Raw genomic sequence first — 24,758 nt, 5'->3', positions numbered from 1 at the left:
GCCTAATCATACAAAAACTTCCAATCACACAGCATTGCAAAGCCCTTTAACATAATCTGTATTTTGCTTCATTAGATAAGAGGCATTGACTGCCTTCCCATCTCAACTGTATGTAACAAATAAGTCGTCTCTGTAGGCACAGTGCCTCACAATGCATCCAAAAATAATATTAATAAAGATAGCTTTGAATCTCAAATATAGAGAAAATTTTCTCAGAGAAAAGCTAAAAGTGTTCTTGGTAACAGAGTTGCCTGTTGCCATGGGAGTGAATCTAAAGATTCTATGACATTTCCTGGGACCACATGAGCTAAGAGGAAAGGATGCTTTTTAGACGTCAACCCCATGTTAATACATTTACCTGGGAAACTATGGGGAAGAAAAAGCTCAAGATAAAAGTATTTATGTGGTTCAGGCATTACAAGCTTGCTATCTGAAATTGTTTGTCTTTTGCAGGTACACAGTTACAAAAGAAAAACAAAATGAGAGAAAACAACAGATCACCTAATACCATTAAATCCTAAAGTATAATGTGTGGGATAACAATAAAGTTCTCATTTTCGTGTCTCCAACTCTACCCCAAAACAAGTAACGCTAAGTTTTACTGTTCACACAATCACAGGATCTGCAGGTAGGAGTGTAGCAACAAACACCATTGTCTCATGCCCCTTTTGTCATCATCTGGCTTTCAAATAAGACTCCCAAGGACTTAGCTGACTGGTTCTGCTGCAACAGAAACAGGACCAGGAAGCCATTCTGACTTCCTTGCTTTGACTCTTTTCTTTATCATGGAACCCACTTTCAGAAGTCGAGGTAAAAGTGGCCCTGATCAGCAACCCATGGACGCTGTGTGAAAGACCATCACCAAGCTACAGCTTTGTTCCTCAAAGAGTGGGTCATCACCGGCCAACTCCCCCCCAACCTCCCGTTAGCCTGCATCTAACAAAGGTTCATCCTGTGAAATAGAATATGTCCACCATGTCAATAAACACGGATGTAACAAACATCAATGATTTCAGGCCTCCAAATGTAAATGAGGGCTCCCAAAAGGGAAAACAAAGCCTGTACCCCAGTAGATGGCACTTATATACACCCTGACTCCCTCTCCTGCCTTCTCAGAGCAGTCTCTCGGGGCTACCTGAGATGCTCCCTCCTGGGCTTGAAGTCCCAAGATTTTCCCACCAAATGAAATAACTCTCTATTTTTAGGCTGTAAATACTTTCAGTCAACAATCCTTTTCTAAAAATTGCTTTTTTCCAGATATTATATAGAAACAAACAAAATTGCTGATCTCCAACCATGCTTGAACATATAAAAATGGCAAGTTCTTCTGGTCAAGCTAATGTCATTATTCTTCAAGTCTCTACTTAGAATGCACATATTAAATATTTTAATATGAAAAATGCTACATGGTTTTAAATTTTATTTAAAGAACTAAGAGGACTACGAGAAAGCAGGGGATGCCCTGAGACTTCTGACCCCACAGGCATTTCCTACTTTTTAAAAAATTACAGATTATTGATGTGTCCAAGCTTCAAGGTTCCATCCAGCAGCATATTATATCAGTTCCAAGTCTTTACCCTCTCCAGGGAACCTGGGTTACAGAAAATTCTCCCATGTGAGTACATGTCATCCTGTCAGACCTTATGTTCTCACCCAATATTTTCAAGATCCAACCCATATGGGTTCTTTTGGCTTCACCCAGTATGTGTTAGCCAATTTGTTTCAGCAAGTAAAATATATTATTCTGGAGAGCTCACCTTCCCTCTTGTTTTACCTCCTGGTCTGGGGGTATAAGACAAGGTGAAGGTGGATCTTGAGGAGAAAAAGCATCATCTTTCAAGGCTTCTTCCTCAGGCTAGGTCTTTGAAAGGGCTCCAGGGAAAGAAAGGCTGCTTTCCTCTACCCTCTGCCCCGGAGAAGAAGTTACTGCTGCTGGCCCAGAACTCAGAAGACTCTAAAGTTTCAAGTTTTTATCCATCCAAATGTTCCCATCCCAGGTCTTTTTTTTTTAATCAGGGTCCTTGTTTTTCAGTAGAAACTTGTCACACCTGTGCACTCAGTCCCCTTTTATTTAGCTCTATCACATAAGCCTGATTTTCAACATACTTCTTCCCTGTGACCTTACAACAGAAGAATCTCTCTAAATGCTGCCATGAAGGACCTTTGGCTTTTATGCCTCACTCCAAGCTGACAGATAGCTGAACTGAGCCAGTTGTTTTTGTTCTTGGGAATTTCCACAGCCAGTGCCGCAATCACTTAAGTCATCAATACCCTCACAGTCTTCAGGTGCTTGAGCAACTACTTTACCTTGCACATGTACCACTTCCTAACCTACCTCAGATGAGCCTTTTTTATTGTGATGTTTCACTACGCTACAGATTATCATCAGGAATTACTCACTTACTACCAGCAATTGGTCCTTGTTGCTATTTGATGAGAGATTGCTCCAGAATATTACCCCACATGTCTGCTTTCTAAAGCTATTCCTTATGCCAAATCACTATTTGGAGTTCCCCCCAAATCAGTGCCTAAAATAACTACTTCTGTATAGTAGTTTATTTAGTTGCCAATTCCAGTGAAGAGAAGTGAATCACCAGGAAGAATGAGGAAGGGGAAATAAATATATATATATGCTATTGATATTGTCATTGTGAACAACAAAGTCTTAATTTCACAGGACCTCCTGAGCAACAAAGAAAGTGCCTCCCCAAATTGTCCCTTGTAAGGACTATAGGCAGAAGCAGTCTTTCATGAATTACCCACATCATGCACACACGTTCAGAACATCACTCCGCACCTCCTTGGACTCTGGTCACTAGATTTCCTAGAATTCCATATTTGGATCTCTTCTCAGGCTCCACATTCTTCTATATCTCCTATTCCCAACATTCCGACTTCATAATTGCATGTTTAATTGTGGTTTTGATTTGCATTTCCCTGGTAGCTAGTTACATTGAGCATCTTTCCATGTGTTTGTTCAGTTCAGTTCAGTCGCTTAGTCATGTCCGATTCTTTGCAACCGCACTGCAGCACACCAGGCTTCCATGTCCCTCGCCAATTCCTGGAGCTTGGTCAAACTCATGTCCATTGAGTCAGTGATGCCATCCAACTATCTTATCCTCTGTCATCCCCTTCTCCTCCTGCCTTCAATCTTTCCCAGCATCAGGGTCTTTTCCAGTGAGCAGTTCTTAACATCAAGTGGCCAAACTTTTAGAGCTTCAGCTTTAGCATCAGTGCTTCCAATGAACATTCAGGACTGATTTCCTTTAGGATTGGTTGGTTTGATCTCCTTGCTGTCCAAGGGACTCTCCGGAGTCTTCTCCAGCACCACAGTTTGAAAGCATCAATTTCTCAGCGCTCAGCCTTCTTTGTGGTCCAACTCTCACATCCACACATGATCCTGGAAAAACAATAGCTTTGACTATATGAACCTTTGTTGGCAATGTGACACGTCTGCTTTTTAATATGCTGTCTAGGTTTGTCATAGGTTTTCTTCCAAGGAGCAAGTGTCTTTTAATTTCATGGCTGCAGTCACTGTCCACAGTTTTTTTGGAGCCCAAGAAAATAAAATCTGTCACCGCTTCCACTTTTACCCCTCCTATTTGCCAGGAAGTGAGGGGATCAGATGCCATAATCTTAGTTTTTTGGATTTTGAGTTTCAAGCTAGCTTTTTCACTCACATCTTTCACCCTCATTAAGAGTCTTTTTAATTCCTCTTCACTTTCTGCCATCAGAGTGGTATCATCTGCATATCTGAGGTTGTTGATATTTCTGGCAGTCTTGATTCCAGCTTGTGATTCATCCAGCCTATCACTTTGCATGATGTATTCTACATTGACGTTAAATAAGCAGGGTGACAATATATAGCTTTGTATTTCTTTCCCAGCTTCAAATAAAATAATGGTACATCTTATAATTCATGATGCTGTAGATCAACAAAGTCCAGTACCTAGTAGTAGAGTACAGCTGGTCAATAATATGTGTTCGATAATTGTCCCTAGTACATAATAAGTATTCAACTAATATTTTCTGAATACAGGATTGAATTAAGACTTTTTGGTGCAAAGATGTGAAAATTTTCTCTACAAATGAACTATTATTTTTCCTTTTTTTATGTGGGAATTTCATTATTCACCCTGTCACACTTTTTGCCCAAGTTATCTAGAAGCCCAGAGCTAATTCTTACAGCCAAGTACAGGAAATTAACTTGATAATGTTAGCCATTATTCCAAGGTACCAAGTCCAGAGAAAAGGAAAAGGAGATTATATTATTTTGATTAAATAAACAAAAAACACCAGCTATCCTTGCTATAGAAGGAGTAACATAATGTATTGAACTTAGATCATAAGAGATCAGTGCTCTGTTAGTGGAAATAGTATATACAGTAACAGCAGATGTGTTTGGGAGGAAGTTGCATTTTAAAATGGTGAATTTGGGGACCTGAAAAAATATCCCAAGGAAGATGAAAGAATTCCAGAATAAATTCTTTAGTAAAAGTCAAAGATTTTCCTGAAGTAAAGTATGCATAATCTTCCTTATGCAACTTTTGTTAGCTAATTTATCGTTGTGCCAGGTGCTTTTTACATCATTCATGAAACAGATATGTATAGGGTACATCTGATGTTCTGGGCACTGTGATAGAAGTCAGGGTATCATGGTGAATAAGATGGAGGAGGGTGAGTTCCTTCCTTTTATAGTGTTTATATTTTACTTGGGGAAGGCTGATAATCAAAAGTAACAGCAACAAAAAAAATCAACAAATAAATACAATGCTCCAAAGGAAACAGGGAGGGGATAAAGAATATTTGGAGACACTACTTCATATTGTGTGATCAGAGGAGGTCTTTCTGAAAAGTTGACATGTGAAATCAGAGTCACACACACACACACACCCACCCCACAGTCACTGGAAGAGAAGACGGAGGACAAGGGGAGAGCAAGCTTGATGGATTTGCGGCTGGAACACCATGACAGAGAGCTGGCAGTAGTTAAGGGCAGGACCTTAGTCAGCTCCATCTGCAACAACAGATACAAGGGACTTGGTGGCTTAAACAATAGCTTATTTCTCTCAATTCTGGATGCTGGGAAGTCCAAGACCAAGGTGCCAACTTATTCTGTCCCTGGTGAAAGCCCTCTTCTTAGTTTGTAGACATCTTTTTAGGTCCTTACATGGTGGAAAAGAGCGAGCTCTAGTCTCTTTCTCTTCATATAAGGACACCAATGCCATCGTGGGGGCTCCAGCACAAGAACTTCATCTAAACATAATTACCTCCCAAAGATCCACCTCCTAATACATCCCATTGGAGGTTAGGGTTTCAATGTGTATGAATTTTGAGAGAACACGAACATGCGGTCCATAATAGGCAGTAACAAACAGGGGCCAGTGCTCACAAATCATGAGGATCATGTCTGGGAATTTGAGGTTTAAGTGCAATCAGAAGCTATTTGAGGGTTTAAAGTAGAAGCATTGACATGATTAATGACACAGTTAAACACACACATACATGTACACATTTTTTTTCATTCATTCTTACTACTATAGGGCAAAGATAGACTAAAGTGTCTTGTTAGAAACCACTTCAACAATCCTGGCAAAGCAATGGTGGACAGTCAGCGACAGAGGTAGGTGGTAGAATTATAGATAGAAGGGAGCAAGAAGATTCCAGATCTGTTTGGGTGAAGATGCTAACAGGATTTGATTATAGGAGTGTGAGAAAAAGAGTGGAACAGACATGGCCCTCTGGGATTTGGGCCTAAGCTCTTGGGAAGATGGTGTTACTGTTCAGTAGGAGAGAAAAAGACTAGGGAAGAACAGGTGGTAAGGGGGATGGGAGGCTGAGAAATCAAGAGGTGAAAACATGATAATTTGACTTTAAGCCTCTTCCAGTGATAATGACAAGGAATAATATGGGCATGTTTATGAGTATAAAAGGATATAAAGCATTATTTTATAAGCTGCAACAAAGAGTAATTGCCATATTATGATTCCTTGCACATACCAGATGAAAGAATACAATCTATTCATCACTGACTGGAAAATGAGCTCATAATCCATACAGCTTTATTCCATCTGTGGCATATATTTTTCATGATTATTTAGCAACTCTTCAAGAAGAAAAGAATTAGTGAACAATAATTTTTACTCAGAGATTTATTTTAAAACTCAGAGATGCCAAAATGTTCTCTACAAAAAAATGACACTATTTTTAATGACATTATTTTTTAATAGTGTAAAATCTGACACTATTAACAAATGAACATAGAAACCAATTTTAAAAGCATGTTCTCTTACAACTTGATATTTTAAATAGCAAAATTACAAACCTTTGAATTGTGTTAAATTCCTCCTCACAACTAAATTGAACTGATGGCATGAGAAATTGATAGTAAAGAAATCCACTTTTTAAAAGAAGCGGAATAAAAAACTTCCTAATTTGATGACTCCTAAAATACACTTTCAATGTGAAAGCCCTTTCTTTGTTTTCACAATGAAGGGTAGTCTGTGAGGGATATTTGGCCCATGAGAATAGGCTTAGAAACACCTCTTCCCTGAACGAATAGAAGAATTAACCAGCTAGAAAGGAAATAGTATATAGGAGTCAAAATCAAACGAAGATGGCACCAGGGTAAAAGAGGATTTGATTTGGTGGAGAAGCAGACTCAGAGTATTCATTGATTTCTCTTTGCATGATGGCCTATGAGTGATTTCTAAAATTTTTTTCTAGAAGTCTCAGCATTTTTCTCACTTAAAAGGCTAACTGAAATTTTAAGCACAGGAGGGAATCAATAAACAGATTATAGAAACAGAAAACATGCAGAGTGTGGTGGGAAAGCAGCAGGAAAACTGCCATGAAAGGAGATAGAAGAAATTCAGAAAGTGCAGTGATAATGATAAACCTCAACAGTTTTTCACCTGTCCCTCTGTTGCTCTGTCCAAAGGAACAAAGGCCTTTATAGGTCCTATGCACTGAAACCTGATCTAAATATGATGGCAAGGAAGCTAGAATATTGCAAGTCCAGTATATTAATATGTAGGCTTTCTACATCAGAATGCTTACCAAAGGGATTTCAGCACTCTCCTAGCCCCACATGCCTGGCAGGATTGTATTTTATGAATAAAAATCAGAATATATAGTGTCCCAGATATGACTATATGGTGAAGGACACTGGGGAAAATCTAAAATCTGGACTCTCCAGTTTGCAAGGTCAAGTTTCTTATATGTGCTAGTAGCAGCTACATCTTTGAAGCAAAGCAGATAAAGAGAAATTTAAGAATACAGTACATTAATATTAGCTACTGAGCAAAATTTTAATCATTGAAGAGTTACAATGCCCTCGAGATTTTATTTGAATAGCATTCTTTTCCATTCTGCTGTGTCTCATTGCTTTCTTCAGAGATAAGAAGTGCTATAAAGGGCTCTTATAAAAGCTATTGTTATCCTTTCCTATGTCGATGGTTTATTTTACCCATCAAGCAATTGTGAATTCCTTGTTGAGAAATGCTGAAATCTGTGGTTACATAAATAACAGACAGATAAAAAGTATTAAGCAGTGTGCCAGGAGCTGTCATATATTTGTTTGCTTTAGCAATCCTAAAATATAAACATTTATGCATTATATTTCTGAGAAGATTTTATAGAAGAGAGGATAATATTTATATGGCATATTTGGAAATGGACAAATGCAGACTCAGGAGTCAGTTTAGCAGCAGCAATCTACCACTTTACAGATAAACAAAAATATATATATATAACGTATATTCATATATAGTCTAATGTATTCTAATATATATTCCAAATAGGGCCCAGATAAATTTAAAGAATTTAGAAAGACTTTGGAGCCTAGAAGCACATTTATGCTAAGGCCACCAGGATGTCAGCAACATGTTCACCAGGATGCAAATACATGAAGAAAGAAATTTTCAGTATTGTATCCTTGGAATTTTGGGGAGTTTAAGCTTTAATAAACTATAACCTAAACACACTTTGGATGACCTACTATTCTGGTTTCCTCTACCTTGTTGACAAAATCGTACTAAAAATAGCTATGAAATGAAAAGTCACCAAATTGGAAGCCAGTAAGTGCGACTTCTAGGGACCCCTGGGTAAAGAAAGATTCCTTGGTGTCTTTATCAGATGAATGAAAATTATAAAACCTATCATAAAATGTGAGAATGTTGCAAAACAAAATACTACATCATTTGGGAATAAAATTAATAAAGCAAGTAAAATCATTCCCTTTCATTACAAGGTTGTCTTTTTATTAGAAACTGGAACACTTGAGTCTTTGCTAAGTCACAAGTCCTTAACCCTGAGATGACTAGATCACTAAATAAGTAACATCAGATTCTATGGCTTATAATCAAAGATTCGGTTCTTCATTTAAATTTTAAGAGTTTTAAAAACATCCTAGCTAAACAGAGGAAATAAAGTAAAAACAAACTCATGTCATTTCTCAGGAAAGAAAATTTTCTTAAAATATTACAAAGCATGAATTTAGAATAAAAATATTTTGTAACATAAAAGACGCTAATAAAAGCTCCTACACCATAAAGGAACATGACCATAGCACAAGAGTTATGGAAAGTCATACCTAAAAATTTTTAAGAAAATTTAAGATAGTATCTCTTTTATACTCAGTGTAATTGTAAGAAGAAATGATCTTGCTTCATTATTCGGAGAAGGCAATCGCACCCCACTCCAGTACTCTTGCCTGGTGGGCTACAGTCCATGGGGTCGCGAGGAGTCGGACACAACTGAGCGACTTCACTTTCACTTTTCCCTTTCGTGCATTGGAGAAAGAAATGGAAACCCACTCCAGTGTTCTTGCCTGGAGAATCCCAGGGACGGGGGAGCCTGGTGGGCTGCCGTCTATGGGGTCGCACAGAGTCGGACACAACTGACGTGACTTAGCAGCAGCAGCAGCTTCATTATTATCAAGTGACCTTGGGAACATTACATAACTTCTCTGTGGAGGATTAAAGTTTCCCAAACTGACAAAATTAACATTTCTGGTTTCACATGGTCTTTTAGAGCCTTACCACATTTCAATACGGGCTTCCCCAATGGCTCAGCAGTACAGAATCGCCTGCAATGCAGGAGACAAGGGTTCAATGCCTGGGTCCGGACGATCCCCTGAAGGAGGAAATGTGAGCCCATTTCAGTATTCTTGCCTGGAAAAACCAATGAATGCAAGAGCTTGGCGGGCTACAGTGCATAGGGTCACAAAGAGTCAGACATGAATGAAGCTACTTTCTTCACATTATTTTCATCATGGTGAACACGTATGCACTCAGTAACAGTAGAAATCCAACCCACCCCTCCTTGATACTGGGTATGACTTTGTGCTGCTTCAGTGGATGTAATGTAATAGAAGTGGCATTGTGTCCCTTCCAACACTAAGTCATATGAGGTGACACAGCTTTGCCCTGCCTCGCTCTCTTGAGGAACACTTACTCTTGAGACCCAGCCACCATTCTATGAGGATGACCAGGCCAAATGCAGAGACTACTTGTAGATATCCAGTTAAAGTCTCAGTCAATAGCCAACATCCATGACCAGCCACGGGCAGGAAAAAGTCTTCAAATGATTTTGGCCCCAAGCCTTCAAATCATCCCATCTGACACTGAATGAAACAGAGCCGGGTACCTCTGTTAAACCCTACCTAAACTGCAGACCTGTGAACAAAATAAATGGGCTTGATTTTTTAATCCAATGTATTTTGGGTGATCTGTTTGTAGCAATACACATTCTCTAAGCCTCAGTTTCCCTTTCTCTATCTCCAAAGTGATAACACTGATCTCTAAGAATGTTTTGAGAACTAAATGAGATTATGCATGTAAGCATATAGCATGGTATTTGACACACAGAAGACACAGTAACTATTAACTTTAATGATAGGATCAGAAAATAGATCATAAGGGGAAAAGCTGTCTGAGAAGCAGGCGGGAACTTAAATAAAAAGCCGGATAAAATGAAGAAATATTTTAAATGAAAAATGTGGTGAAACACTAAAACAACAAAACTGACAACATATAAAATGGAACGTTTGTTGTAAAGTCACACACACAAAAAATCTCCCAGAATACAAAGGAAAATGCAGAAAAATAACATGATTACCGAGAAGATAAAGGAAAGGATGCAATGACGGTATAGCCAACTACTGTTCTTGAAAAGACTAGAGCAGATACATGAAAGCAAATATGTCCCTAAACACACACACACAGAAAAAATACAAAATGAAAGCTTTTTAAGCTAAAAAAAACTTCAACTCTGTAAACTCACAATTCCCCAAATAAAAGTAAAACTTAACTATTTGAAAATATACAGAGGTGATATCATGTACATCAAAGAAAAAGAAAAACCAGAAACTTTCAGGGAGAGGAAATGTTTACTTATAAGTGAAAAAATAAACCTGCTTCAAAAATATTATTAATACAGGGAAACTACTGAGTATTTTAAAAGCTTTGCTGAGGTATATGTGTATGTTCAGTCACTCAGTCATGTCCAACTCTTTGCCACCCCATGCACTGTAGTCCGCCAGGCTCCTCTGTCCATGGAATTCTCCAGGCAAGAATACTGGAGTGGGTTGTCATTTCCTACTCCAGGGAATCCTCCTGACCCAGGGATCGAACCCCCATCTCCTGCGTCTCCTCCACTGTGCCACCTGGGAAGCCCTTACAGAGGTATAATTCCATGCAATAAATTGCACACACTTAAGGCATACAATTTGATTAAGTTTTGACATATGTATGACATTGGAATGATCACCACTATCAAGATAAAACGTTCCTCATAAGTATGACTGATATGTTTTAAGACCCCTAGTGGATGCCTGAAATCACAGACAGTACTAAACTCTATATATGCCATGTTTTTTCTTATACATACATACATATAATAAAGTTTAATTTGTAAATTAGGCACAGTAAGAGATTAACAACAATGTGTGCGCACATGCTAAGTCGCTAAAGTCGTGTCCGACTCTTTGCAACCCTTTGGACTATAGCCCGCCAGGCTCCTCTGTCCATGGACTTCTCCAGGCAAGAATACTGGAGCAGGCTGTCATTTCCTACTCAAGGGGATCTTCCCAACCCAAGTATCAAACCTGTACCTCTTACGTCTCCTGCATCTCCTGCACATTGGCAGGCGGGTACTTTTACCACTGGCACCACCTGGGAAGCCCAACAAACTAACACAGTTGATTGAAAGACGTGGAGATACCAGGGATAGAACCCAGGGCCTTATGCATGCAAAGCATATGCTCTACCACTGAGTTACATCCCCAGCCCTGTTTTCCCCTATATATACATACCTATGATAAAGTTTAATTCATAAATTAGGCACAGTAAGAGATTAACAATAATAACCAATAATAAAATAGAGCAATTATATTTAAAGTTATGTGAGTATGAGCTCTGTCTCAAAATACCTCATTGTACTGTACTCACACTTCTTGTGATGACATGCAATGACAGAATGCCTACATAGTGAGATGAAGTGAATGAATGACATAGGCACTGTGACATAGTTAGGCAACTACTAACCTTCCGACAATACAATGTCAATGGTTGGGGAATCCAGGCAGGATGAAGCAGGACAATGTGAGATTCCATCACACTACTCAGAAAAACATACAATAAAGAACTTATGAATTTTTATTTCTGAAATTTTCCATATTTTGGCACCACAGTTGACCACAGTAAGAGGAGACAAACATACATACATGCCTTATTTCATCATCTACTTTCAAAATTTTCTCCTTATCACTACTTTTGACCAGTTTGATGACTATAATGAGCCTTTTTTGTTTTTTTGTCTCTGGTCATTGGGGCATTTTTAAGATTCTTGGATCTGGGGCATTAAGTTTTCAATAAAAATGAGGGTTTTTTTGAGTCATTACTTTCTCAAACACTTTTCTTTGTCCCCCACTTTCTCTCCAATTTCAGACATATTAGACTTCTTAGGGTTATTTCACTACTTACTGGTGCTTGGTTCAGTATATAAGTTCTTTTATGTTTCTTTTATTTATAATCATTTTACTCATAATTTACATACCATAAAATTCATTCTTTTAAACTGCTCAGTAGTTTTTAGTACATTCACAAAGCTGTGCAAACATCACCACTATCTAATTCCAGACATTTTTATCACCCCCGAAAGAAACCATATCCTTTAGTAGTCATTCCCCACTCCACCCATACCCCTGCCAAACACTAGTGTACTTTCTGTTTCCATGGATTTGCCTAATACAGACATTTCACATAAATGGAAACATACATTAAGTGGCCCTCCTTTGCTTAGCATGTTTTTAAGACTCATTCATGTTGTAGCCTTTATTGGTACTTCTTTTTATTATTAAATGATCCATTGTATTTAAAAATTTAAATAAAAAAGGGGACAACACAGGATGAGATGGTTGGATGGCATCACCGACTCATTGGACATGAGTTTGAGCAAGCTCTGGGAGTTGGTGAAGGACAGGGAAGCCTGGTGTGATGCAGTCCATGGGATTGCAAAGAGTTGGACGTGACTGAGTGACTGAACTGAACTGAATCCATTGAATGGATATATTTTTTTGCTTATCCTTTCATCAGTTGATGGACATTTGAATTGTTTCCATTTTTTGACTATTATGAATAATGCTGCTATGAACATTTGTGTACAAGCTTTTGTTTGTGAACATATGTTTTCATTTCTCTTAGGTGTATACCTAGGAATATAATTGCTAGTCTGTGGTAACTATGGTTAACCTTCTGATGAAATGTCAAGCTGTTGTCCCAAGCAGCTGCACCATTTTACATTTCCACCAGCAGTGTATGATGGTTCTAACTTTTACTACCTCCTCACTAAAATGTGTTACTGCGTTTGTTATTATAGCTATTCTAGCAACTTAGTGATGGAACAGCAGCAGCAGCAGCAGTGGTATCACATTGTGGGTTTTTATTTAAATTTTCGTGATGGTTAATGATGCAGAATATCCTTATCTTCTTTGAAAAAAATGTCTATTCAGATCCTTTGTCCATTTTAAAAATAAGTTTGTCTTTTTATTATGTTGTAGTAGTTCTTTATATATTCTACTTCCAGTCTTTATCAGATATGTAACTTGCAAACTCACTCCTGAATTGTCTTTTCACTTTATTGATGGTGTCCTTTTAAGTACAGAAGTTTTAATTTTGATGAAGTCCAATCTTATTTCTCCTTTTGTCCACTTATATGTGGGTGTCACACCTCAAATTCATGAACTTAACCCAAGATCATAAACTTTACTTCTGTATTTTTATCTTTATATAAATGGCAAAAGTTACATTTAAAAACTTTAATTTCCCGATAAAATCTACCAAAATCTAGGGTATGTAGCATACTCATAATGATGAGATATTGGAAACTTTCCCCTGAGACTGGGAATGAGAAAGGATGTTCACTGGTATCACTTCTGCTGAATATTGTCCTGAAGGTTTTAGCCAGTTCAACAAAGCAAGAAAAACAGATAAAACACATATAAAAGAATCAGAAACAAAAAAATAAAACTGTCATTATTTTCAGATGACACGACTGTGTACGGATGAAAACCAAAATAATACAGAGATAATTACAATTAACAAATGCATTTGGTCAACTCACTTTATATATGGCTATCACAAAACAATCTATTGTATTTTCTATATACCGTAAATAAGCAATTTGGAATTTTAAAATGTTGCTATTTCTAACAATAAGAGAAACATTAAATGTCTAGGAACAAATCTAATTAAAGATGTCCAAAACCTTACACAGCAATGTAGTCTTAAGAGAAAGTAAATAAGACCTTGAAAATGGAGAAATACACCATGAGAATGGACTGGATTAACCAATAATGTAAATATGTCAAGACTCTCCATGCATTCAGTAGAATACTAACCAAAATTCCATGAAGTGTCTGATGGAAATTGATAAGCTGATTCTACAATTTATATGGAAAAGAAAAGAGCAAAAATAGCCAAGAAAATGGTGAAGAAGAAGAGAAGCACGAGACTACACTCTCTGATATCAAAACATGGTAAAACTATAGTAATGAAGACATTAAAATAATGTTGCCAGGACAGACATAGACCAATGGAACTTGGAACTGAATAGAGACTCTGTAGAGGCACACACATACTTGAGTGCTACACTTTCTGTGAGGGTGGCACTATAGAGTCATGGACAAAGGAGGGTCTTTACAATAAATAGACCCAATCAATTGATTATCCATGTTGGGAAAAGATGGAATTGGGCCTCTAACTTATGCTCTACACAAAAGTCAATTTTAGGGGACTTGTAAATTTAAATGTGGAAAGTAAACCAAAAAAGCTATCAGCAGGTTAAAGAATATCTTCATGAACATCTGGGGCAAAAATGTCTTTAACACCAAACATGAAGAAAAAAAAAATCATAACATGGATTAAATTAGGGATCTATACATCAAGAAACATTAGCAACACACACAACAAACTCAGGGTTAAGATTCTTATTAAGTAAATGACTCTTAAAAATATATAATAAAAGATAAAAATTTAACAGTCCACCCAAAAATTGTCTTTAAAAACAATCTTTATGAGATTATTTATAGTCAATGAACATATTAAAGTGTGTTCAGTCTCACTAGAGAATAAAGATAAAGAAAAGTAAGATTTTTAAAGTAGTAGATTGGCAAAGACGAAAGTAAGAAAAATTAAATTTTATATTAGCCAAGATTTGTACACTTTCATAAACTTATGTAGGAAATTAAATTGGATAAGTTTTACAGAAACTGGCAATTATCACAAAATCCCTAAAAATATATCTATTCTTTGACCAAGAATTCCACTTTTAGAAATTTATCATAGAGAAAAAGCTGAACAACTTTGCAAAAATAGATTTTCATCACTGCAATGCTTATATAGTAAGAAACTAGGAGATAAAAGTCTAACAATAGGATATTGGTAAAATATGTTATGGTAATCCACATACAAAGACACTATGTCATAATCATAAATAATGATGTGGATCAAGGATCACCACTTAAGATGACCACAGGGGCAAGATGTAACATAAATGAGTGAAGAGACTCTGGCAGACTAAACAGCACGTGCCCCTTTTGAAGAGGGCAACTCCAATTAATCGATGCCAAGTAAGAAGTGGGGGAGGGTCTAGTGCTGTCAGTATAGCCAATATTTTAAGTGAAGTAAAAAACTGAAATTTTTATGTGAAATCAACTCATGTTTAAAAGTTGTCTATTGTTTAAAAAGATTTTGAAAAAGATTCAGTGACCAAATAAAATATGTCATGTATGGACTAGATTCAATTCAAAGGCTGACAGTACCAATGTACATGCATATTGCTGACACAGAAAGATATTCAGGATGTATTGCTTTTATTGCTGTAAAAAGCCTGTTACAAAACAGCTTCTATAATATGATCTCACTTTTGTTAAAATGGAAAGCATATTTATATACATAAAGAAGTGCTAAACAGTGTCTAAGGGGTATAAGTGGTATAAATTTAAAGGTATATTGGGAGATTTTTATTTTTTATACATTTCCCTATTTTTGCATTTTTATATTTATCATTAATATTTTACTGTAAGAAAATAGCATGAAGTTTTTTTCATTTGTGATTATAAAGGAAAGAGTTAATAGTTTAGTTGAAATTTTTGAGAATTAAATTAAAAAAATCAGAATCACTGAGTAAATATTCATGCACATAAAATCAGACCAAAATTGAAAGTCAACTCTTCCATTTAATGTATCAGTGGCCTTGGGTTTTCTCACCTATAAAGTGTCAATGATAATACCTACCATCTCTACCTCAAATCCCCTGGGTAATGTAAAAATTAATAAACAAAAACAGAATTAAAATCTTCCACACCGCCTTCCTAGCATCCCCCAAAACTAAGTGGAGAGTAGGGGGCATTTTCTACTGCTGTTCAAGTTTGAAAAGAAAACAGACACTTGTAGAATACAATGATGAAGAAAGGTTGGTACGTTTGTTTTTGTTATTCCATCAAGAGGTAAGACCTCTTCCCTTGCAACTCCCTGCCCCACACGTCACTCCCTGTCTACCAGGGATACCCAACACAATGGAGAAGAGTGTGGCTGTCAACAGAAGTAGCATTAGATGAGGTAGAGTCGTATCACGTTCTCAGGAATATCTGGGTAGAGCCTAAGTGTGCGTGGAGCCTCAGGACACATGGAATAAACTAGAGAAGCCACTCTGAAGATTGGATTTGACCCTAAAATAAATACATGAATACATATTCCTTGAAAATCTGCCACCCTTTAGCTTGTCTTCTCGTCTCTCTGGTAAAGGCATGGATTTTTCCACAAGGAATTCAGGGAAGTGAAGCAGTCCACAGGTGAAACCAACCAACTGGCTGATGTAAGGAAGGTTTTGTTTCTATCTGTATCACCTCTTTCTCATCATAGAGGACTTAGTTATCTGTGTTCCACTATTCCTTGTAACTACCGTGCAGGGTAAGAATTTTCTACAATGGAGGGTAAGGACATTTTTTCTGGTTACTGTATATACCATTGGAAACCTACCTTCAAATGAGCTTGTGTGCTTTCTAAGCACCCAGTTTTAAACCTAGGGAGAAATATCATCATATCTGGTCCATGGACATATATTCTGTAAGATATTTTTGATATAACTTATTTTCATTATCGCTCCTTTTTCAATTAATTTCCAATAAAAGAGAACAATAAAAGTGTTGTTTTATATCTTTACTCTCTCAGTAATGTGCAACATAAACATAATAGTGTTAAGAAGTCAGAAATAACTTAACACAGTAGCCATAGAAGATGTTTATATTTGCAAAATTTCAACAATGATCTTCCCTAGCTTCCCCCAAATTAGCATATTTGTTAACCAAATTAATTAAGAAGCTTTTCAAAATAAAAGCAATGTTTTAAATAAATAAATTTTCATAACGATAGAACATTTAGTTCTGTTGGAGGTAACAAACATATTATACTCAAGTACTTTATGAAGATATTAGGATAAAAATTATCTGGATGCAATTATAAATGTACCCAAATTAGTCATTTGCTGTTTTTGCTTGTATGTTTTTCTGTATGTGTTAAAATTATGTAATAGATTTTTGTAATCAGGTAGTCCTTAAATCATCACAATGTTATCTGATGCACAGAATTTATATCACCTCAAGATGATGATATGATATTGTTTGGACAATGTCTTTAAATTTAGTACTCTAAATTAAATGCAATGAAAGCCAAGACCTCCTCTCTACCCATGTTTGTTAGAGAAAATGAGCACTAGATCCCCAGTTTGGGAGAATGAGACATTTTTACAAATCCCAACCTTGAAATTTCATAACTGAATATTGTTGTCACATCAAAATTCTAATCTCAACAGAGTTTTCACTGTGTTTCAGAGTGGGTGGGTATAAATTCACTTATGATCAGCTTTTCCACTGAAATCACATCTGTCTGGTAAACTACAAAAAGCTTTCTAAAAATTGATTTAATAAATATTTTAAAGAGTTCACTAACTGATCCTCCAGAAATTCTGATCAATTGTTTAGCTTTCATTCACTTTTATTTCTACTGTGATTCTTAGGAATTTGTCTAGTCTATATTTAATCTATTAAAACATCTATGCATTGGTAACTTTGGCTTCCTTTCACAATAAGCTATGTTAAGATCTCTAAATTAAATGACAAAGGTAGAGAAGTAAAATTAAACACAGCAACAGGTTATAGTAAGTGCTCTTTAGAATTTCAGATTAACAAAATTGTCCCAAAATGATAAGTAATAACTTAACCAAATGAATAATGCAACACAGAATAGATTTTACCAGAATCTCAACCTCTCTCTCCCCTTCTTGTCTATCTCTCTCAATCTTTCTTTTTCACTCTCTCTCTCTCTATCTCTGTCTCTCACTCTCTCACACACATACACACATACACACACTTCCACCCACATCCATACATGAGTGTGTACACACATCTCAGAATTTTAAAACACTGCTACTAGAGGTTTTAACTTAGATAAATTAACTACATTAAAATACTGACGCTGTGAAAATATCTGTTTATGTCCAATATCCCATAGAGGGCATCTTCTTGTGACCTTCTAAAAATCTTAAAGAAAGAAAATCAGAAGGGAAAACCAGAGTCCTTGGGAGGAAGGCTAGGTGAAGGCGTTGTTGCTGCTTGGGGTCACAGCTTTCCATTGTCCTCACAGCTCTCCTTCTCCTCTATGGCCTCCAGGCTGCGCTTGCTCTTGGCCTCAGCAGCACTGCTGGGGGCTTTACTGAGGCCACAAGACAAGCACGCCAGCTGGATCTGCTTCATGTTTTCTATGGCTTCATTCTTGGCGTTCTTCAACAGGTCTCCCTGGCCCTACAAATAAGCAGAAATAAACATCAAAGAAAAAAGTTATGGGCCAGGAAGATCCTGAGTGACATCATTCTATATGCTTCCTGCTATTGCTCAGTAAGGAAACAGACTCGGACTTGAGAGCCCACTTTTGATGTTGAAGCTGAAACTCCAACACTGTGGCCACCTGATACGAAGAGCTGACTCATTTGAAAAGTCCCTGATGCTGGGAAAGATTGAGGGCAGGAGGAGAAGGGGATGACAGAGGATGAGATGGTTGGATGGCATCACTAACTCAACGGACATGGATTTGGGTGGACTCCGGGAGTTGGTGATGGACAGGGAGGCCTGGCGTGCTGCAGTTCATGGGGTCGCAAGAAGTCAGACACGACTGAGTGTCTGAACTGAACTGAACTTTGCCAAGTTTAGGCCACTTTCTTTTCTTGCATTATTGAGGGTCTTTGTAATTTAACTCAAGGACCTCAACCTGAGCTTTCACCATCGGTTCTGTGGTTGCCGGCAGCCCCCTTGAGATTCCTGTGGGAGGAAACACTCTCCTCTGAATGTACCGAGGACACTCAGCCCTTCCATCACTAGTGTTTGAGACTGCACATTGCTACAACTTCTTTCCCACCCAGCCCAGCATTCCTAAGCTTGGGAGAAAGCAAGGAAAGAACCTCTTCCTCAAAGAACCAAAAATTAAATCAGCTTCTTGATGTACAAGAGCTTACAAAGCAAAATATCTTCCATAAAGTAAATCACACACCCTTATGCTTGGTGAGCTGTTGTTTTTTTTTTTTTAAATACATTGCATCATCACTGCAGTTTGCAGTCTGATAAGTTCCAGGTTATCCATATTCCTTCTATCTCTTCCATTATCCTCAAAACAATGTTCCCATCTCGTTGATGGAGGAGAGGCTCTGGAGGCTTAGTGTGTCAATCAAAACAAAAAAGCAAACAAGGATCACAGGGAATCATCCACTGTCAGTTACATCAGAGACTGAGTGATCTTTTTCCATTATCTTTTTTCTTATTTTAGTTCATTGTTGTGATGATCAAGTATGTATGCTGACACTGGCCCAGGGGGCTGAAGAAGTAAGTATGGGAAAGCGAGAACATATCTCTACAGAGTACAGACAAAAGAGGAAGCAGTTCTGTCTCCCCACTTCATTCTCACGACAATGCCTGAGAGTACGACCTTGAAACTGGAGGTTACCCGAGCTGCTGGGGAGTTTCTCTATAAAGCAGAGACTCTGAGAAAAGGAAAGTCATCTATTTTATGCATGATATGCTGCTTGCCCTCTTTAATTTGATGAAGGCTTTCACCTCAGGGTATATGAGAAAGCTTGTATTTAAAATGCTTTGGAATATTTCCTCAAAATCTGTACAAGCACTTGCCAGTTCTATCTTATGTCATAATAGCTCAACCTTTCAAACAACACTTTTAAACATATAGGATGAGTAAGTAAGGCTTTGCCTAATATTTTTGTTATGGTGCGCATGTGTGCTAAGTAAATTCAGTCGTGTTTGACTCTGTGCGACCCAATGGACTGTAGGGCTGCCAGGCTCCTCTGTCCATGGGATTCTCCAGGCAAGAATATGCAGTGGGTTGTCATACCCTCCTCAGGGGATCTTTCCGTCCCAGGGATCAAACCTGCATCTGTTATGTCTCCTGCATTGGCAGGCAGGTTCTTTACCACTAGCACCACCTGGGAAGCCTACCCTATTTCACACGCCACACTTAGAATTTAGACTAAGAGTAGACTAGAGACTGAACACTCTTTAGGATACAGAGGGACTTTCAAAGGGAAAAATATGCACTACACCAACAGAACTTGGGGAGTATAGACAATAATAAGCCCCCTCTGAATGTTAAAAAGAAGGTCATACCCACCTTGAAAATGCAGTCTTTAAGCAATAATAATAATATAACATACAAAGCGCTTGCTCTCTGTGGGTATCCTTCTTCATGCTTTATATATGTTCATTATTCAATTGTCATAACATCCCCACAAAATAGGCATTTTTCTTATTTTAAGTTTAGAGTGAAAAAACAAATAGAGGCCCAGAATGGTCCTCATTCCGATTCATACAGCTGCTAAGTGGTAGAGTTGGGGTTGAAATAAAGTCCTGCAGTTGACTCCAGAGTCTGTAGTCTTAACCACTACACGATATGGCATCTCTTCAAGGCAAGTTGTGCACTCTTACAAAGCACATTAAAGCCTCCCAGTCATTGTTACCCTTGGAAACAAGACAAATAAAAAGACAATCATTGCCCAGGTGGCACAGAACTTAGAGATGGGATCTACAGTCAGGAAGATAAGATGCACTAAGATATGTTGGCAGGGACAAAAGTCAGAGGATCTTAGTTGTGCTTTTAGCTCCAACAATTTCTCCCCGTGCCATTTTATTTCTCGTAAAAATGATGAAAACATTCTTCTGCCTTCCTCATAGTTTTAAAGATTAAAGAAAATATGTTGAAAAGCTGTTTGTGAGTAAATATGCTATTAGGTGATATGAAAAGCAATTGACATAGTCAACTACTAAATAGTGGGAAATGGCAACCCACTCCAGTATTCTTGCCTGGAGAATCCCACAGACTGTAGCCTGTTAGGCTCCTCTGTCCATGGGGTCACAAGAGTTGGACACGACTTAGTGATTAAACCACCACCACCACTACTAAATAAATGTCTTGATGTTGTGTACATTTTAATATAAATTTTACCAACTTGTTTAAAATGCATCCATAAGGGTTTGTTTTTACTGAGATATGTATACTGCTACTGCTTTTACAAATGCAAACATCCCTTTACAAAAACAAACTGTATTAATAAACAGATTATACCCACACTCATTTTCAGAGTATTAGTTTTAAGTGCTCCTTTTTCTCTTAGTGTTGAAATTTTCATCAAGCATTTTTAAAGCATGACAAAAGCAAAGCTGGCATCTTTCCTAATTGCAAAAGAGCAGTGAAATACACAAAAATATCAAGCTTGATACTACTAATGCATAATGCTCTCATGTCTCTTTTCTGGCGGCAGGTTATGAAACACATCTAATTAATCAGCCAGAATGTCATCTCATCAGTTCTGAGAAGTGGCATCCAGGCCTAAAAGCCAGACTGTGTCAGTTCTGGTAAACAGAAGTCACTCTCTCTAGAAAACAAAGGCCAATTGGAGAAGACAGTTTGTGCCAGTGCACAGAAACACAAGGACGTCATCTCTGGATAACTAAGAGACAACACGTCCTGGGTACATGATATAGGAAGAAAAATAATTAAAAGAAAAATTAATCTATTAACTAACAGAACAAGAAAAAATGAAAGACTACATTATTAAGATTTACACTTAAATACTGATGTAGAAACACTGTTTTCAATTTTTTTTTTTTTAAGAAGAAAGCAGAGAGGTCACCTTTCTGTTCTGTGATTAAACTCCTTGAGTCCTCTTAATTAAATAAGCAGGAGCGGAAGAGACTCATTCTAAGCAAAACTGTAAAGAGGGTGAAGTTTATTGTTAACAACCCCCATCTTGTCATTCCTTTTCAGGTCTGACTTCTTCCCACTATATGTGCAGTGATTTCTATTGACCAACTAGCACCCCATCTCTACTCCATCATACTCCCTCTCAAACTCCTCCTAACTAGCCAGCTTATACCATATCTCTTCCCTTGAAATAGCTCTGTCCTGTGTAGCATTTCCCACAAGATATATTAGGTATTTAGATCACTTAGCTAAGCCAATTAAAGATACTAGTGTGTAGTATTCATTTAAGGAGTATTATAACTGGGCATTTCTAAAGAGTATGCTTAGAAATTCTCCTCCAACAGAGGTCTTGGGAGAAAGGCAGAAAGGAGAGAAGCCCAAGAGAATTCATTTTACTTGGTGGTATATAAAGCATAACATCTCTTGGGAAAATAAATCTGAGATTGTAATGGCCTGGAATGAACAATTAATGGAAATCTGACCATTGAATACTCAACTTGAAAGAAATGTCAAGCTGTTGCCAACATTTCAATATACGAGCAATCTCATGGGAACATTTAGCATCTCTCCTCTGGTACTAGGGACGCTTCAGGGGAAAACATGAGGACTGCTTCAATCTGAAGAAAAGTAAAAGTAATAAAGGGCATCTCAGGCAGACTGACGCTGATGAGACAAGAGGACTATCAAAAGTCCCAACAACAATGACCTCCACGGTTATTTGTCTTCCAAATGTCAGAGTCCATGGAAATCCCAACACACTTAAAGAGTAACACTTAGAATCATAGAAAACCATAAATCGCTACAGAAATTTGAATCTAAAAATTAGTAATGATTAATGAGCTTTTTTAAAAAAAAAGATACATTAAGCATTCATAACCAAATCTTTCCAACATCATTAAATTGCAGTTAAAATACATTATCTAGAAATCAAGAAATATGTGATGCATTTAGATTGCAAAAGGGACCGATATACTACCATGCCACCACAATTTTTATTACTACTAATAAATTATTACTGACAATAAAAAGCAGAAATAGACACACAGATGTAGAGAACAAATGTATGGACACCAAGGGGGAGAAAGAGGATAGGATGAATTGGCAGATTGGGAATGATTATACATTACTATGGGCTTCCCAGGTGGTGATAGTGGTAAAGAACCCACCTGCCAATGCAGGAGATGTAAGTAAGAGACCAGGGTTCGATCCCTGGGTTTGGAAGATCCTCTGGAGGAGGGCATGACAACCCACTCCAGTATTCATGCCTGGAGAATCCCAAGGACAGAGGAGCCTGGCAGGCTACGGTTCACAGTGTCACAAAGAGTCAGACACAACTGAAGCAACTTAGCATAAGAGAACCTACTGTATAGCACGCAGGTTGGGCGGGGGGGAAAGAAGGCACAATCTCTTTGTAGGACACATATTAAGCTAACCTTAAAAATACATTCCAATATACATTAGGTGAAAATACTGTTTGATTCCACTTACACGAGGTACCTAGAATAGACAGATTCATAGATGTCAGGTCCCAGAAGGTAGGGGTGAGTGGGGAGGGGGATGGGAAGTTAGTGTTTAATGGGGACAGAGTTTCAGTTTAGGGAAGTGAAAAATTCGGGAGATGGATGATGATGGGAGGTGCACAACAACATGAATGTTCTTAGAGCCACTGAACTGTACAGATAAATATGGTTAAAATAGTATGTTTTATATTATGTGACTTTTACCACAATAAAAAAAAATTTAAAAACTTAAAAATGCGATCGCAATACCAAACAGAAGCTAATAGTTATTGAGCACAATATACTAAACATAAACCAATTTGTACCCATTATCTCATTATATCAAAACCATAAAAGGGGCTAGAATTCTAAATGCGAGTCAGCTATTAGCTATATATAACAATATATTTTATCATCTATCAAAAGACGTTTAGTATTTGTGTTATTCCTGTTCATACTAAGAAATGCAGTTTCCCTCCATTGTTTGAAAATAGCCTAAAATAGTTTTGGCTACCTTCTGGCAGAGTAACTTACAAAAGACATCCATGGTCTTTAATATCCATTTTTCCCATGAACTGCACTATTCCTTGTGATATTAGTGCATGAAAGAGCAGCTGAACATTATAACTAGTGTCCTTGTCACGTGTGAAGGAAATGCGTGGGTTGTCTCAGAGTACACCACAAATATTTAAAGCAGTTAATCAAGACTCTGGGAATGGAGAGGCCCTCACGTATTCACAACGACACCCATAAACAAATGCAACACTGTCGCCAGGCAGGCTTGTGTGACTCCTTGTCATCACACACTCAACGGCAGACAGATTCCCCAGAAATTCCACCCATGTGAGTGTCAACATCCACAGCTAGAGTCACCCCTGGATAATACTGCAGCAAAAATCAGCCACAGACAGTATGATGGGGTTAGTACCTCTTTATTTGTTCCAGCTCCATTTGGTGGACATGACCATATTGTAGTGGGCTGTGCACAGTTAATAACTGTTCAAAAAGCACAGTTTTGAGGAATCTCTGTATCATCTTAAAGGCGTAAGTGTTTTGCTCCAAAGAGATACACACAACTATTACAGTGCCCTTTATTTGAGAAATTAAAATAGCAAATCAAAAATGTGTTGATGTCAAAACAGATATATTTCTCTTGATGTTACATTACTGAAATATTGGGTAAAACTGTGCAAAGATGGCCTGGGATTCTTGCTCTCCAGAATGAAAGCCTAGTTATGTAGGGAATGTATACAACATGTTAGCAAGAGTAACAGGCACAGAGATGTGGCAATAGGGAAATTATGTACAAAATACCTCGACTGCACAAAAACAGAAGTTTTCATTGCATAAAGTTATCAATACTCAGATTTATTAGTTTTCAAGACCTTGTCAACCAAATATTCAACTGCATCCTACTTGCCTCTTAAAAATTTGAATT

The 24,758-nt window shown here is 37.5% G+C and overlaps 1 protein-coding gene across 23 annotated transcripts in view; it reads right to left on the bottom strand.

Annotated features, from left to right (window-relative positions):
* Window positions 1–16,706: 16,706 nt before the first annotated feature.
* PLCL1 (phospholipase C like 1 (inactive)) overlaps window positions 16,707–24,758 on the bottom strand; it is a 357,116-nt gene continuing 349,064 nt past the window's right edge. For 16 of the 23 annotated variants that reach the window (XM_081581516.1, XM_081581515.1, XM_081581517.1 and 13 more), the window contains one exon: window positions 16,707–18,361. In XM_081581516.1, the coding sequence (XP_081437642.1) occupies window positions 18,179–18,361 (183 nt within the window). In that variant the 3' untranslated portion in view covers window positions 16,707–18,178. Of the gene's footprint in view, window positions 18,362–20,231; window positions 20,579–24,758 lie in introns of all 23 variants that reach the window. The other 7 variants (XR_014079932.1, XR_014079935.1, XR_014079931.1 and 4 more) reach the window with 1 other exon arrangement.

The sequence above is a fragment of the Giraffa tippelskirchi genome, chromosome 3, assembly GCF_054371585.1.
Source record: "Giraffa tippelskirchi isolate mGirTip1 chromosome 3, T2T-mGirTip1v1.2.pri, whole genome shotgun sequence".
Taxonomy (NCBI): Eukaryota; Metazoa; Chordata; class Mammalia; order Artiodactyla; family Giraffidae; genus Giraffa; species Giraffa tippelskirchi.
The sequence above is the reverse complement of the archived record's forward strand: the minus strand, read 5'-3'. Positions and strand labels throughout refer to the sequence as shown.